The 17,715-nt window shown below is 40.8% G+C and overlaps 1 protein-coding gene across 1 annotated transcript in view; it reads left to right on the forward strand.

The window, feature by feature from the left end:
* The window catches only part of LOC124789023 (UDP-glucuronosyltransferase 1A1-like), a 46,705-nt gene extending 37,948 nt beyond the window's left edge, over positions 1-8,757 (forward strand). The window contains exon 4 of the mRNA XM_047256310.1: positions 8,481-8,757. Coding sequence (XP_047112266.1) covers positions 8,481-8,757 — 277 coding nt within the window. The remainder of the gene's footprint in view (positions 1-8,480) is intronic.
* Positions 8,758-17,715: the final 8,958 nt, after the last annotated feature.

The following is a 17,715-nucleotide window of genomic DNA, read 5'->3' on the forward strand; positions in this document are numbered from 1 at the left end:
TTCAGATTAAAGATTCAGAGGCATTAATATTTCAGTACGTCATCGAAGTTCCCTTCGCGAAGTTCACTGGAAAACTGGTTGAGATGCACCAGCAGTCACTGACAATAGCACTTCCTGTCGGGTTTGAAACCAGTTGCCAAGGTGTCGCGCTCGACTCTGGTCCGTATCGGCTGGCACCACTGTTGTTACGCCTTGTTACGAGAGCCGTTCAGTAAATAATGTCCAAGAATTTTTTTATCGGAATACATTTGTACTTAAGAGTGAGAATTTAGCGACAATTTCAGTTAGCATTTCTCTTACGTATACTATTTTTCTACGTGCTCTCCACCGCATTCTGTGATCTTATGGTAACACTGTGTAAGGGCGTGTATCCCCTGTTGGTAAAATCTCTTGTCCTGGGCTCTTAGCTAACTTTTCACTCCATGAATTACGCTCTCGTCATTTTCAAAGTTTGTCCCAGGTAGAGAATACTTAAGTGGCTTAAACTGATGTGAGATCGTGGGCACCAGAAATGGACTATCTACATCTACATGATTACTCTGGTATTCACAATAAAGTGCCTGGCAGAGTGTTCAATGAACCACCTTCAAGCTGTCTCTCTACCGTTCCACTCTCGAACGGCGCGCAGGAAATACGAGCACTTAAATTTTATCCTGATTTCGCTTATTTTATCCTGATGATCATTTCTCCCTATGTAAGTTAGTGCCAACAGGATGTTTTCGCAATCGGAGGAGAAAACTGGTGATTGAAATTTCATGAGAAGATCCCGTCTCAACGAAAAACGCCTTTGTTTTAATGATTGCCACTCCAATTCACGTATCATGTCTGTGGCACTATCTGTCCTACTTCGCGATAATACAAAACGAGCTGCCTTTCTTTGTACTTTTTGGATCTCATCCCGTCAGTCCCATCTGATGCGGATCCCACACCGCACAGCAATACTCTAGAATAGGGCGGACAAGCGTGGTGTAAGCAGTCTTTTTAGTAGACCTATCGTACCTTCTAAGTGTTCTGCCAATGAATGGCAGTCTTTGGTTGCCTCTACACACATTATCTATGTGATCGTTCCAATTTAGGTTATTTGTAATTGTAATCCCTAAGTATTTAGTTGAATATACAGCCTTCAGATTTGTGTGACTTATCGCGTAATCGAAATTTAGCGGATTTCTTTTAGTACTCATGTTAATAACTTCACACTTTTCTTTATTCAGGGTCAACTGCAACTTTTCGCACCATACAGATATCTTATCTAAATCATTTTGAAATTCGTTTTGGTCATCTGATGACTTTACAAGACGGTAAATGACAGCATCATCTGCAAACAATCTAAGACGGCTATGTCGTTAACATAGATTAGGAACAATAGAGGGCCTATAACACTTCCCTGGGGAACGCCGGATATTATTTCTGTTTTACTCAATGACTTTCCGTCCATTACTACGAACTGTGACCTTTCTGACAGGAAATCACGAATCCAGTCGCACATAGTGTGGATGAGGCAATGATGCCCAACCTAATTTGGCGATTTGTTCCCAGGAAACACTTTTTTAATGTTCTGCAAAATTACTTATGAAGCTGGACCAAACAGATATAATTTTGTAGAACCTTAGGAGGTGTGTCCTATTTAATATTATCATGTTCTGTCAAGCGCCAATGGAAAATTCAGTTAATCTTAACCTATAATTACTCCCCATATCATTTTCAAACCACAGCCTTGGTTACTTTCGCACTTGGTATTAAATATCGTGAGCTCTTAGTTCGTTCAGTAGTTTCAGAAATAATTTAAACTTTTTTTATTTCTCATCGAGTTTTACGTTTATTTTAACTAGTATGGTTCATACCCACCTGTCACAACCTACTTAGGTTAACACCTGATCTGAACTCTCATTAACTTATAATACAGGTGTCCAAAAAAGATTAGTAAATACAGAGATTTTTATATAATTCAAATATTTACGCCTAGTGTTTGGAAAATTTAATTTTTTTAAAATAAAAGATCTGTAGTTTTAACTTTTTCTTTGTTTACAACATACGAGGGTGTGCTGAGTAGTAACACCTCCGAATGTTTTATCTGTTTTCAATGTCGTTTCAGGCAATATATAAAAAGTAAAAACTAAACTCTGTCCGAACAGGCTGTGAATGCCCAACGGTACCGACCGGCCGCCGTGTCATCCTCAGACCACAGGCGTCATGGAGATATGGAGGGGGATGTGGTCAGCACACCGCTCTCCCGGCCCTCCTCAGTTTGCCTCGCAAGGGGTGAGTGCACCCCGATTACCAACAGCGCTCGGTACACCGATGGTCATAGATCCAAGTGCTAGCCCAGCCCGGCAGCGCTTAACTGACGCGATCCGGTGTTACCGCTTCGGCAAGGCCGTTGGCTCAGGTGTTACATGTCATGTATTTTTCGTGGCCGACGTTCCCCCTTCGCTGAGGCATGTTGCAAACCTCTGCCACTAGAGGGCTCCGAATTGTAGCGTTTAACATGGCGGTGCGTAACTTAACTATTGGTGCAGGAGAAACAGGGTGCTGTAATCGAGTTTCTGTCTGCAGAAAACGTGCTCCCATTGAAATCCATAGAAGAATGAAACTTCTGTAAGGCGATGTTTGTATCGACATCAGTAATGTGCGACAATGGATTGTTTGTGCTCATCGTGAAGGAAACGTGTGTAACAGAGCTCAGATATTTTCAAAATCTTAACGAACACCTACAAGGACTTCGCTTTGATAGTAATGAAGCAGTGCAAGCAGAGGTGATGTTGTGGCTCCATCAACCAATCCAAACATTCTGCAGTGACAGTATCAACAAACTGGACACTCTTTGCGAGAAATGTGTTCGTCGTAAGGGAGCTATGTTGAGAAATAAATGTGTGGACATGAAGAACAAAGATGCAGAATGTTAATAGCGTTTGCTTTATTCAAAAAGCTTTAGGAGTCTTCACATAAAAAATTCGGGTGCATTGCTTTTCAGCACGTCCTCATATATTCAGTTCCAGATGACTGAATTGACATTTGGGACATTATAATTTTATAATGTGAGCATAAAAATAAAAATAAGTGCTATTTGCTGGTTTGCCCCCCCCCCCCCCCCCCCCCCCCCCCCCATGAACCATGGACCTTGCTGTTGGTAGGGAGGTTTGCGTGCCTCAGCGATACAGATGGCCGTACTGTAGGTGCAACCACAACGGGGGGGGGGGGGGGGGGGGGGGGGGTACCTGTTGAGAGGCCAGACAAACGTGTGGTTCCTCAAGAGGGGCAGCAGCCTTTTCAGTAGTTGCAGGGGCAACAGTCTGGATGATTGACTGATCTGTCCTTGTAACACTAACCAAAACGGCCTTGCTGTGCTGATACTGCGAACGGCTGAAAGCAAGGGGAAACTACGGCCGTTATTTTTCCCGATGGCATGCAGCTTTACAGTATGGTTAAATGATGATGGCGTCCTCTTGGGTAAAATATTCCAGAGGTAAAATAGTCCCCCATTCGGATCTCCAGGCGGGGACTACTCAGGAGGACGTCATTATCAGGAGAAAGAAAACTGGCGTTCTATGGATCGGAGCGTGGAATGTCAGATCCCTTAATCGGGCAGGTAGGTTAGAAAATTTAAAGAGGGAAATGGATATCGTGGGAATTGGTGAAGTTCGGTGGCAGGAGGAACAAGACTTTTGGCCAGGTGAATACAGGGTTATAAATACAAAATCAAATAGGGGTAATGCAGGAGTAGGTTTAATAATGAATAAAAAATAGGAGTGAGGGTAAGCTACTACAAACAGCATAGTGAACGCATTATTGTGACCAAGATAGACACGAAGTCCACGCCTACTACAGTAGTACAAGTTTATATGCCAACTAGCTCTGCAGATGTCGAAGAAATTGATGAAATGTATGATGAGATAAAAGAAATTATTCAGGCAGTGAAGGGAGATGATAATTTAATGGGTGACTGGAATTCGAGGGTAGGAAAAGGGAGAGAAGGGAACATAGTAGGTGAATACGGATTGGGGGTAAGAAACGAAAGAGGAAGCTGTCTGGTACAATTTTGCACAGAGCATAACTTAATCATAGCTAACACTTGGTTCAAGAATCATAAAAAAGGTTGTATACATGGAAGAAGCCTAGAGATACTGAAAGGTATCAGACAGATTATATAATGGTGAGACAGAGATTTAGGAACCAGATTTTAAATTGTAAGAGATTTCCAGGGGCAGATGTGGACTCTGACCACAATCTATTGGTTATGAACTGCAGATTAAAACTGAAGAAACTGCAAAAAGGTGGGTATTTAAGGAGATGGGACCTGGATGAACTGACTAAACCAGAGGTTGTACAGAGTTTCAGGGAGAGCATAAGGGAATAATTCACAGGAATGGGGGAAAGAAATACAGTAGAAGAAGAATGGGTAGCTCTGAGGGATGAAGTAGTGAAGGCAGCAGAGGATCAAGTAGGGAAAAAGACGAAGGCTAATAGAAATCCTTGGGTAACAGAAGAAATACTGAATTTAATTGATGAAAGGAGAAAATATAAAAACGCAGTAAATGAAGCAGGCAAAAAGGAATACAAACGTCTCAAAACTGAGATCAACAGGTAGTGCAAAATGGCTAAGCAGAGATGGCTAGAGGACAAATGTAAGGATGTAGAGGCATGTATCGCTAGGGGTAAAGTAGATACTTCCTACAGGAATATTAAAGAGACCTTTGGAGAAAAGAGAACCACTTACAGGAGTATCAAAAGCTCAGATGGAAACCCAGTTCTAAGCAAAGAAGGGAAAGCAGAAAGGTGGAATGGGTATATAGAGGGTCTATACAATGGCGATGTACTTGAGGACAATATTATGGAAAAGGAAGAGGATGTAGATGAAGATGAAATGGGAGATATGATACTGCGTAAAGAGTTTGACAGAGCACTGAAAGACCTAAGTCGAAACAAGGCCCTGGGAGTAGACAACATTCCATTAGAATTACTAACGCCCTTGGGAGAGCCAGTCCTGACAAAACTCTACCATCTGGTGAGCAAGATGTATGAGACAGGCGAAATACTCTCAGACTTCAAGAAGAATATAATAATTCCAATCCCTAAGAAAGCAGGTGTTGACAGATGTGAAAATTACTGAACAATCAGTTTAACAAGTCACGGCTGCAAAATACTAACACGTATTCTTTACAGACGAGTGGAAAAACTGGTAGAAGCCAACCTCGAGGAAGATCAGTTTGGATTCCGTAGAAATGTTGGAACACGTGAGGCAATACTGACCCTACGACTTATCTTAGAAAATAGAATAAGGAAAGGCAAACCTACATTTCTAACATTTGTAGACTTAGACAAAGCTTTTGACAATGTTGACTGGAATACTCTCTTTCAAATTCTAAAGGTGGCAGAGGTAAAATACAGGGAATGAAAGGCTATTTACAATTTGTGCAGAAACCAGATGGCAGTTATAAGAGTCGAGGGACATGAAAGGGAAGTAGTGGTTGTGAAGGGTGTGAGACAGGGTTGTAGCCTCTCCCCGATGTTATTCAATCTGTATATTGAGCAAGTAGTAAAGGAAACAAAAGAAAAATTTGGAATGGGTATTAAAATCCATGGAAAAGAAATAAAAACTTTGAGGTTCGCCGATGACATTGTAATTCTGTCAGAGACAGCAAAGGACTTGGAATTGACAGTGTCTTGAAAGGAGGATATAAGATGAACATCAACAAAAGGAAAACGAGGCTAATGGAATGTTGTTGAATGAAGTCGGGTGATGCTAAGGGAATTAGATTAGGAAATGAGACACTTAAAGTAGTAAAGGAGTTTTGCTATTTGGGGAGCAAAATAACTGATGATGGTTGAAGTAGAGAGGATATAAAATGTAGACTGGCAATGGCAAGGAATGCGTTTCTGAAGAAGAGAAATTTGTTAGCATCGAGTACAGATTTAAGTGTCAGGAAGTCGTTTCTGAAAGTATTGTATGGAGTGTAGCCATGTATGAAAGTGAAACATGGACGATAAATAATTCGGACAAAAAGAGAATAGAAGCTTTCGAAATGTGATGCTACAGAAGAATGCTCAAGATTATTTGATTAGATCATGTAACTAATGAGGAGGTATTGAATAGGATTGGGGAGAAGAGGAGTTTGTGGGACAACTTGACTAGAAGAAGGGACCGGTTGGTAGAACGTGTTCTGAGGCATCAAGGGATCACCAATTTAGCATTGGAGGGCAGTGTGGAGGGTAAAAATCGTAGAGGAAGACCAAGAGATGAATACACTAAGCAGATTCAGAAGGATGCAGGTTGCAGTAGGTACTGGGAGATGAAGAAGCTTGCACAGGATAGAGTAGCATGGAGGGATGCATCAAACCAGTCTCAGGACTGAAGACCACAACAACAACAACATTGTTAGTTTGAATATGACAAATGCACGTACAAGCGTTATTTACAGAAATATTAAAACTTTCGGGCGTATTAAAACTGTGTGCTGGACCGAGACTCGAACTCGAGACCCTTGCCTTTCATGAGCAAGTGCTGTACCCACTTTTTTCTTTATTAAAAAATATTAATCTCATTTTGTTCACTGTAGGTCATTATATTTGTTCGAGGTGGATGTCCCATGACACTTGTTCTTGTTTGCCGTTCATCCATTCACTCAGGTTTTTTGTTGCAGAGGGGAGCTATCCCTCTGACCGAACGAGCTGGGCTACCACGCCGGCAATGAGCTACTAATGCACAACTCACGACCAATTCTCACAGCCTTAATTCCATCAGTACCTCATCTGCTACCTTCCAAACTTCACAGAAACTCTCCTGCAAAAGACAAAGGTCCCGCGTTCGAGTCTCGGTCTGGCACACAGTTTTTATCTGCCAGGAAGTTTCATATCAGTGCACACTTCGCTGCAGAGTGAAAATTTCATTCTGGATACAGAAATATTGTTTGGGAAGAAGGATAAAATTATCGAACTGTGTGTCATACCACGAAAATAATAAAATGAACTATCAGATGACGCATTTCAATGGCGAATTAAAAGATCGATACCCAACTAAACGGAATCCCATGCCCATGAAAACGTTATAATACGCATATCTGATACATACCGCTCCCCAGCAAGACAATGGTAGACTGAAAAATGTAATACTTGAGAAAAGTTGACTACGAGAACAAGACTACATATTACTGTTGTATAGAATATAATGGAATTTTTTTACCACTAATACTTATGTTATGTTATGTTATCTGGGGACCTAGAAACGACGGAGAGGCTCCGTCCCTGCCACAGCCGCAATGGTCCGCAACCCAACGACGACTACCGCAGCCCACTTCACCCCTCCACCGTCCCAAACCGAACCCAGAGTTATTGTGCGGTTCGGCCCACGGTGGACCCCCTAGGGAACGTCTCACACCAGACGAATGTAACCCCTATGTTTGCGTGGTAGAGTAATGATGGTGTACGCGTACGTGGAGAACTTGTTTGCGCAGCAACCGCCGACATAGTGTAGCTGAGGCGGAATAAGGGGAACCAGCCCGCATTCGCCGATGCAGATGGAAAACCGCTTAAAAACCATCCACAGACTGGCTGGCTCACCGGACCTCAACACAAATCCGCCAGGCGGATTCGTGAAGGGGACCGGCGTTCCTTCCCGCCCGGTTGGCCGTGCAGTCTAACTCACGGCTTTCCGGGCGGGCACCACTAATACTTACTTGACATTAAGACCAAGCTTATACTATGTCAGTTAAATTGTATGAATTTTTTAAGTCGATTTTTCTGAGGTATTGCTCTTTTGAGTTGTGTCATTGTTCTTGCCAGGGTGCGACATGTAATGACAGCATGTAACATGAATTACACCAGTCCATAAACAGGAAAGAAAATTCCATAATTGTGTTAACACATTACAAAATGCTCATTTGGAAATCCTACGTTAGTAGAGATTGGCCAGTGACACATTCACAGAGGTTTTACAGCCAGAAGCAGACAGTGACCCCTTGGTTCTGCAACCGGGACCATCTACAGAGCTGACTACACAAAAATTCAGCAAATGGAAATGAAGTTTCTAAGGACTTTCAAAAAAGGACAGCAACATTAAATGAAGACTTAAGTGAGCTGGCCGGTGTGGCCGAGCGGTTCGAGGCGCTTCAGTCCGGAACCACGCTGCTGCGGCGGTCGGAGATTCGAATCCTGCCTCGGGCATGGATGTATGTGATGTCTTTAGGTTAGTCAGGTTTACGTAGTTCCAAGTCTAGGGGACTGATGACCTCAGATGTTAAGTCCCATAGTGCTTAGAGCCATTTTGACTTAAGCGAACAACTAAATGCAAAACCAGCAGGTCCTGGCAAATTAGTCACTCTTGCTACAACATATACAGATGACGACAGGAGAAGGACTGAGTGAAGCACTAGCATCCTATGGAAACACTGAATAAACAGATGTAGGCTGACCACTCGTGAAACCCGGACAGACTGCAAATCTAATTCTGCATTGAGTACGTTATGATTTCCTTGTGTTGTTCACAGCTACCAAGAGAACATGAAGCAGTTCTCAGCAGTATTCCGTGAGCACCAGGAGACGTCCATGGATCATGCTGTGTGGTGGGTGGAGTACGTGATCCGCCATCAGGGGGCCCCTCACCTGCGCAGCGCAGCCCGGAACCTGAGATGGTGGCAGCTGCTGCTGCTCGACGTCATAGCCTTCATACTGGCTGCCACGTTTGTCGCCGTATTTCTGCTCTACAAAGTGGTCCGCTGGCTCTTAATTGCACAGAAGCATCCACAGAAGCAGAAGACCAATTGACGCAGACACACTGTTCTTTTTTTCTGCTCGCAATTGGCCGCATCCAGTACTGCAAAACAGTTTGTTTCCAAAAGAAAGTGCAGTATGATTTTATTTTGTGTACTTCTTTATTCATATTTTGTAGGACCTCTGCTTATGTGATCGAGAATCGTGGAACATGTCATTAAATATTCGAAAGTTTAAAACAGTAAAGAACACTCACAAATATTTATAATTGAACAAGAAAATTTTTTAATGAAAATAAAAACAATTGTAATAAATAATCAGGACTAAAATTAACTTCATTTTACTGGAAATGATGCTGATAATGTCCTACCAGTTTGACCAACTCCAGAATTTCTCTGGGATGATTTGAAAAGAAGGGCTGGTAAAAGAAGACGACATAACTGATGTCCAACCAGCGGCATGGAGGTTACTTGAAAAGTTAACTCCTACTGCACGAGGTAGCCCAACTGCCTAAAACACTAGATGGGTGAAAAATAATGATTTGCACAATAGATTTGTGTAACTTTATGAAAAACAACAAGTTTGGTCAAAAAAAATGGCTCTGAGCTCTATGGGACTTAACGTCTGAGGTCATCAGTCCCCTAGAACTTAGAACTACTTAAACCTAACTAACCTAAGGACATCACACACACCCATGCCCGAGGCAGGATTCAAACCTGTGACCGTAATGGTCGCATGGTTCCAGACTGTAGCGCCTAGAACCACTCGGCCACAAAAACTCCACGATCGTTCTGCAAGTGCTATGACCTGCTAACATGTGGTCAAGCACATATTACAAAACATCTTCTCTAAATGTTGCTGAAACCTTCACATGTGGTCCACACTTCATCAGCCTGCATAGTAAGCCATCAAGCATCATGAACTGTGACTGTGACCTGAATATCTATCAGCTGATACCAGGTGCTTTTGCCTTTTGCCATGATGTCAGATGCTTGCACCTTCTGCCAGTCAATCACACTTTTGTCTAGTACCTATAGCACTGTGATCTTTCTGCTTAAAGTATCTTTATTTTTATGTTTCTTACCAGGTTTATGAACAGCTTCATAGTCGAATTCACTCAGTTTGAGTGCCAATATCATCAGTCTACTAGAAGGATTTTTGAGTTCCAACAACCATTACAATGATGCATGGTCTGTTACCACTTTAAATTTCTGATCATAAAAATATCAAAAATAGGTTATTCTGTAAGTAACTGCTGACATCTCCTTTTTGGTAGTGGAGTAGTTCCTTTCCAGCCTGTTTAAATGTCTATATACACAAACCTCTGGGTGTTTTTTACCATCTATATTTTTTACTCAAAATACCATCAGCTGCACTATTGCTGGCATCACATGAAATGATAAACTCTTTTTCAAAATTAGCAAATGTCAATACTGGATCTGATGCCAACACTTTGTTCAGTGTTTCAAATGCTGTTTGACGTTCTGTTGTCCATTAAAATTTTATACCTTTCCTTAACAAGTGACTGAATGGTTCTGAAATTTCAGTAAAGTTTCTGGCGAATTTCCGATGATAATTACTCAAACCTATGAATTATCATAATTTCTTTGTTGTTTTTGGTCTTGAGAGGTCACAGACTGTAGATATTTTCCCATCTTCTCAATTAATTAGATGTCTGAGTTAATTAACTTCCTTCTGTGGAAAAAGGCATTTATCCACTCTGAGCATCAAACATGCTGTTCATAGTCTTTAAAGAATTCTTCTAAATGCCTCATGTGTTCTTGAATATCTTTTAAGAATGATGTTGTCTAAGTATACATTTCTTCGGCTTTACTCCACAAAGTTAGCCAACGAATAATCTCTGAAACTTAGCTAATGCATTCTTATATCCAAATGGCAGTTTGAGGGTACTATTGATGTCCCTATAACATCACATGGCCACAAAAAAACAAACACAACCAGAAAGGCCACCAGATAAATGGTCACTCACCACACGGCATTGTGTCAGGCTAGAAGTCTGGATGCTGACAATGGTTAATACTGCAGATGTTCCTCCACTATCACTGACGCTGACACGTCTTTGGCGAGTTTTCCTTGCTCGACAAGTTGAGCAGTGTAAGCATGAAAATGGTGTTCCCACTGTTCTTATGAGGAAGAAAATAAAGATCTTAGTTATACCAAGTGGCCTTGGGTAATGTGACGATGATTTCCCGTGTGTTCCCCAAGAAAATTATTCCTGGAGCAGGTCAGGCCAACATGTGGTTGTTACTGAAGTCCTGAAGTGTCAGCTTCAGCTGTGCCCTTAAGATTGCAGGATGACGAAGCATGGAGCATGTCAACGAGGATCTGCCAGGTGTCCAAATTGCTAATGTGACAACATAAGCGTGTTATGCATTTATTGGCTTTGGTTTTATAATTGAGTCATCTTCTCTGTGGCAGTGGTAAGGAGGGTAGCAGACACAGCACACAGAGTTGAAGATGCTGACCCATTGAGATCAGCAGACTCTTGAGGCCATTGGTGAGGTCAAGTTAGCCAATGCAGGAAGAGCAGTGAGATGCAGGGTAGCTGACACAGGCTGTGTCTGGTGTTGCCTGTGCAGCATCGACACACAACAGCTTGATGATATTTCTTATTATGGCACACTCTTGGACCTCGAAGGGAGCTTCCAGCAGCTCTGCATGGGATGGTGATAGTGGTGCAAATTTATGTCATTGGTTCCCCATCAGAGGAAGGCTTTGTATGCCGGTGTTCACTCTTGGATGCAAGCTGGAGGGCAGCAGCAGCTAGGTCACCTCCCTGGTACAGCAACAGTGTGACAGTGCATCAAACATCATCAGTTTGGCTCCCCAGTGCGCCAGTCATAGAATGTCAAAGCCTTCTCATCAGAAGCTAAAAGGTCAACAGCTCACAGCGGGTATGTCCACCAATCATGGCTGGCTGCCGTCTCGAAGGTAGTAATCATATGGTGAATGACAGGTAGCAGATCACAGGTCCTGCCTTGAAGCTCGCTGACTACAATTTCATAACAGCAGTGCTTGTGAGCCTGAGTATTTATAGCTGTTTGTTAAAGGTAATGGCATTATGTATTGGCTAAAATGACCAGATGTGGACTAGTTTGTTAGCAATTTTCACCAAACCTTGGTGTATCAACTGTGGGTTTCAGCTCTTCGCCTTGGCACTTCCTGCAATGTCAGCAGGCTGAAAGGCATTCTTGTGTAATATTTACATGTTATAATGGCTCCTTGGAGTGAAGAGCAGTGTGTGTCAATGGCCTCAGTTGTATGCCATGATACTGCACTATTGGCTCTCCCGTCTGTTTGTCATTCCAACCGCAACACTGCACTTAATCCTGCCTTGACTTGGCTCAGTGTTGGCTAAAGAAAAGTTATTTTTTTACATTTGCCCAATTTATCGAAAGAATAGCCTAATGGGAAATGTAGAAATTCAAATCCATTTGATTCCTTCACCAACTCTCCACAGTTCCTGCCCTCACCACATTGCCCTGCTCATCACTATTCTATTTCTAATACCCATGGTCTTACCGCTATTGAACACTACCTTTCCCAATGCCCAACAGATTGTAAACAACGACCTCCTTCATAGTTGCCATGACCAAGTATATCCTCACCCACAATCACTTCTCCTTTGAAGGCATTACCTACAAACAAATCCGGGGTACGGCTATGAGCACCCACATGGTACCATCCTATGCCAACCTATTCATGGGCCATCTAAAGGAATCCTCCCTAAAAACCCAGAATCCTAAACCCCTCACCTGGTTCAGATTCATTGATGACATCTTTGCTATCTGAACTGAAGGTGAGGACACCCTCTCCATATTCCTCCAGAGCCTCAACAACTTCTCCTCCATTTGCTTCACCTGGTCCTACTTAACCCAACAAGCCACCTTGCTAGATGTTGACCTCCACCTCAAAGATGGCTACATCAGTACCTTCATCCACATCAAACCAACTAATCATCAGCAATACCTCTACTTCAACAGCTGCCACCCATTCCATACCAAGAAGACCCTTCCATACATCCTAGCCACCCATGGCCATCGCATCTGCAGTGATGAGTAGTCCCTCTCAAAATATGTCGAGGGTCCCACTGAAGCCTTCCCTGACAATTTGAGACTGTGGCTTTGTACAAAATACAAGCTGATTCTTTCAGAGAAGAAAACAACAACCAGCCACTGTTAATAAGGCTTCTCATTTACACAGACAGTGTCACAACTGGTTCCAGATTAGCACCCAAAGCAACTTTTGCCACAAGGAAAATGTAGCTGATAATTAATGTAAACAACAACAACATTGTACAATAACAAATCTCCCATGCCTTATCTTTACAGTCTACCACCACTCCCAAAATCCCAGCGTCCAGCCACAGAGAAGCATTCCCCTCGTAACTCAGCAGTACCACTCCGTCAGTGTTTTGATTACCTCTCATCATGCCCTGAAATGAGAAATGTCCTGCCCGCAAACACAACATCCTTCATTTCAATGACTGCTTCACAGCCTGTGCTGTATGGATCCTTCCCACCAACACCACCTTTTCTGAATTATGCAGGTGGAACTTTCTCTGCAATACATCCTATGTTCCCATAGCCCTCCTGGCCTCAACCTTTCTTAGTCACTGTTCTCATCCATCCAGCCCCTTCCCTGTTCCCATTACAACACTACACAGCCGTCATTCCACCACCACACCCAATTCTTTTATTTCTCTCCTTTTGCGTTACTTCCCCCCCTCCCCTCTCCTTTCCACCTCTCCCATGCCCTTCCTCTAGCCTACAGCACTTCACTGTCCGCCACCCCCACCATACTATCCCTCCCTCTCTTGCCCCAGCCCCCTCCTTACCCCACCCAGTCTCCACTTCCATCATGCACTGGTGCTGCTGCTCTCAGTGTGGTTTCAGTTGCCTGAGACTGCAGTCAAGTGTGTGAGTTGCATTTTTCAAATCTAAAAGTTCATCTGCTGGTTAAAAGGAGTTGTCATTTAGAAATTCTTTTAATTTTTTTAGTGCTGGTTGGCTGTCTGTCAGATTTTTAATGCTATTTGGCAAATGACCAAAGATTTTTGTGGCAGCATAATTTACCCCTTTCTGTGCCAAAGTCAGATTTAACTCAGAACAGTGAAGCTCATCATTTCTTCTAGTGTTGCAGATTTTTAAGTGAAGGTATTGTGAATATCCCGAATTCTTTGAATAAAAACCAAGGTGGTCTTGGGTGGGCTTCTAGTATTATCCTGATTACACACTTTTGTGCAATGAATACTTTTTCTCTTAATGATGAATTACCCAAAATATGATGCCATATGAAAGCAGTGAATGAAGATAGACATAGCAGGCTAATTTACAGGTATGTTTATCATCAAAATTTGTATTAACCCCAATACCATAAGTAGCTGAACCTAAAGGAGGAGAGGGCTTTGTTTAATTTGATTTTATTTGATGCAGAAGGTCATTTCCAATCAAGACATAAAGGTATAGCAAAATTCTTCATTGTGTTATCAAAAAGAAAAAGCATTGCACTATTCTCAAAAAATTAAAAATTTCAAGAAAAAAGCAGAGTCAGTTTGGAGCCTTAAGGATTAAAAGAAAAAACTCAATAAAGTAAATAGATATTCAAGTGCCAGACCACAGTTGCAAAACAGATCATGTTTGTTTCGAACCATAGACATTGAAGTCATTGATTTTTTCATAATAGCAGACAAGTACATTGAAACAAATAACGGATGATTGAAATCAGATCCAGTCGATTTACTTCAGCAGACATTGCAGTCTCCACTGGCAGACATCAGCTTTGTCAACTCAGTGCTATTTTCTAGAAAACTAACAATTTGAGACTGTGGCTGTGTACAAAATACAAGCTGATTCTTTCAGCCACTGTTAATAAGGCTGTTCATTTACACAGAAATTGTCACTACTTGTTCCAGATCACCACCCAAATGAACTTTTGCTGCAAGGAAAATGTAACTGATAATTAATGTAAACAGCAACAACTGTAATCTAATTTGAACAGCTGTCTGATGATGAATTGTTGGTGCAAAACTGGTATTGGTAACTGTTTGTTTCTGTCAACACAGCTGTTGGAAAGCACATAAAAATCATAAAGTCACTAGAAATTGTAGCTCTTTTAGCTACAGTGAGTTTCAGCCAAAGTACTGAAATCATGTGTTGAATTGGTAGTTAGTTCCTTGTAGAATAGAAAAGAAACTTAATTGTCACATAACATGTCATATACAATCAGATGATTGGGACATAGGTCACTCGACAGTTTAAGACTACTTTCTAATTGGAAGTATACAGAATAATTACAGGTATTTTGTAATTTTAGGTGCCACAAAATAATCATGTTGAAAATAAAGTAAAATTAAGAATAAGTATTTACTTAAAGTAATTTTTTAGCATGACAATATAAAATGTAACATGAGGCCCAGTTATTTGTGACAGCCAGTCATAAATGCTTCTACACTGTGATAATATTTACTTACTAGGTATGTTTTTGAATGATGTCCAAATTCTTTTGGTTCATAATTTTTAAATTTTTCACAGACTTTATTTCCCAGCCTCATACCCATATAGTAAGGTGTCTTCTCCAGCAGTTTTAGCCTATGAATTGGTAACTTATACTGATATTTGTTTCTTGTTTCATAATCATGCTTAAACAGGCTATCCTCAAAAAGTTGTGGGTTTTGTTTAGAAAACTTAATTGTCTCATAGACATAGAGGCCGGGAACAGTCATAAGATCAAGGGCCTTGAACAGAGGTCTGCACAGTTGTCTTTTTACTGCACCTGTCACGGATCTAATGATTATTTTTTTCTGTAGCCTAAAGACTGTAAGTTTGTTTTCTCTGATCCCCAAAAAATTATACCACATCTAATCACAGATACAAAATATGCATGACATACAACTTTTTTGACTGGTGTTTCTATTATACTGCTTTTAATATTCATTACAAATATTAGACTATTTAGACAGTGACATGTGACATCTACATGGTGTGTCCATGATAAATTCTTGTTCAGCATTACACCTAGAAATTTGGTACAGTTTGTTGTGGCAAGGTGATTGTCCTCATATGGTATTTCTAATACATCCTGTACAGCTTGTTTTGTGGTAAAGTGAATGATTTGTGTCTTCGTTAGATTTAATTTCAGACCATTATTTCTCATCCAGGCCTCAATTTCAGCTAGAGACTGCTGAAGATGACTGATTAAAATTTCACTTTTCTTGCAACAGACTATTGCTGTAGAGTCATCCACTTACAGAATAGTGTCTGAATTTATGTTAGGTGAAAGGTCATTTATATAATACAGGAACAATATTGGCCCAAGGAAAGATCCTTATGGTACACCTTGTTCTGTTTTTTTTCCAACTTGAGAAGAATCACTTACCATTTTCTTCAATTACTATTCTTTGTTACCTGTTTCATAGGTAAGATGACAATTCAGTTCAATTCAATGATCTTACTAATTAGTCTAGGGAACATGGAATTTGCACTGCTGTGCTATGTGGTATGTCTTGTTATTCAAGAGCTATTCAGTTTAGGTAAATTAATGCTTTAAATACTGCTGTTTACAAATTCATTACCACAAAAGTTTAATTTTAATGCATTTGCAGCTATAACACTATTTGTGTAGTTTTATCTACAAGTTAATGCATATTTATAACAAGAAATGTTATTTTTCTTGATATTTGTTAATGAATTTTGGACCTGATGATAATGTTAATGAAATCTTCTTGGGATAAATGTTTTATTAACAATGTTCCTTCATTTGAGGTCTGGCAAAAATCAGATTTATAAATCCTTTATTCATTATCTTTCATTGGACATAGATCTTTAAACTAAATGCTCAAGAAAAATGCAGCTGTAAAAATGGGCAAGTGTGCAAGCTGCCACAGAATACCCAGGAATGGAAATTGGTGTTAAGTATTTCAGTTTATTTTTATGTGGTGTGTTGCATATAGCTTATGACTAGAATGTTACTAACCAATTCTATAAATGAAGTATTTATCATTCCCACTACATGATAACCAAATAAAGCAGTTAATCTTGAAAATTAAAGGGGAACTGGCAGCAGCACAAGAAGAAGTTAGCACAGTTGTGAGTTTTAGTTTACTATATTAATGCTACAGTTAGATGAGAAGATGAAATTACAGTCAGTCCTTATAAATGACACTGCATTGAAGAGATAAAGGAGAGTCTACAGTTCTAAAAGCATAAGTCTACCTACCTCCAATTACTGCAGTGTTATGAAAACTGTGAACAAAAGAATATAGACAACACAACAAGTTTGGAAGCAGTCTAACAGAAGAAGGCATATGCAAAAACTAAGGCCGTGCGGAAAAATACTAAGAACACCAAGATGGTGATATCACTAGTAGTAATCATACAAGGGGAATCTCAGAACTAACACAGAATTCTTTGGCTGATGTTTTACAAGTAACGTTTATTTTTAAGCCAATAGAAAGGATCAACAATGTAACCTGTAATTTAAAGTCGTAGGGTGAGGATCTGGGAAAAGAAGATCTTACAATAACAGAACAAAATGTAGGCAACTATTTTGACATCTTCAATTACACAGCTGGGAATGATTCTGGCACATTGCTGAGAATACATGGCAAGAGGCTATATGCATGGCTGATTTGCAATTTGCTTGTTTCAAGTCCAAGCACTAGTTTCCAAGTTTCAGATCAGAGAGGTGCAGAGTGAAAGATTCAGTCTGGTAACAAACCCCTGAGTAATAGCTTCACCATTACTCCACTGTATCTTTCGTCCAGGAGTGGTAATCCTTAAGGTACCAGTAAGCAGGAGATCTCCTGTAAGTTTGGAGAGTAGAGTGCTAGTAACAGACAAAGACGTGTGAGCATGTCTGGAGAGTTCAGTACATAATACCATATCCTGTGAAAGGTGACATTCTACATTCAAGTGTAAGCCTGGCTCACAGTTTTTAATACATGTAAATTTCATAAAATGTTCTTGACCAACTGGTTTTAGATCATAGCAG

The sequence above is a fragment of the Schistocerca piceifrons genome, chromosome 3 (genome assembly GCF_021461385.2).
Source record: "Schistocerca piceifrons isolate TAMUIC-IGC-003096 chromosome 3, iqSchPice1.1, whole genome shotgun sequence".
Classification (NCBI taxonomy): domain Eukaryota; kingdom Metazoa; phylum Arthropoda; class Insecta; order Orthoptera; family Acrididae; genus Schistocerca; species Schistocerca piceifrons.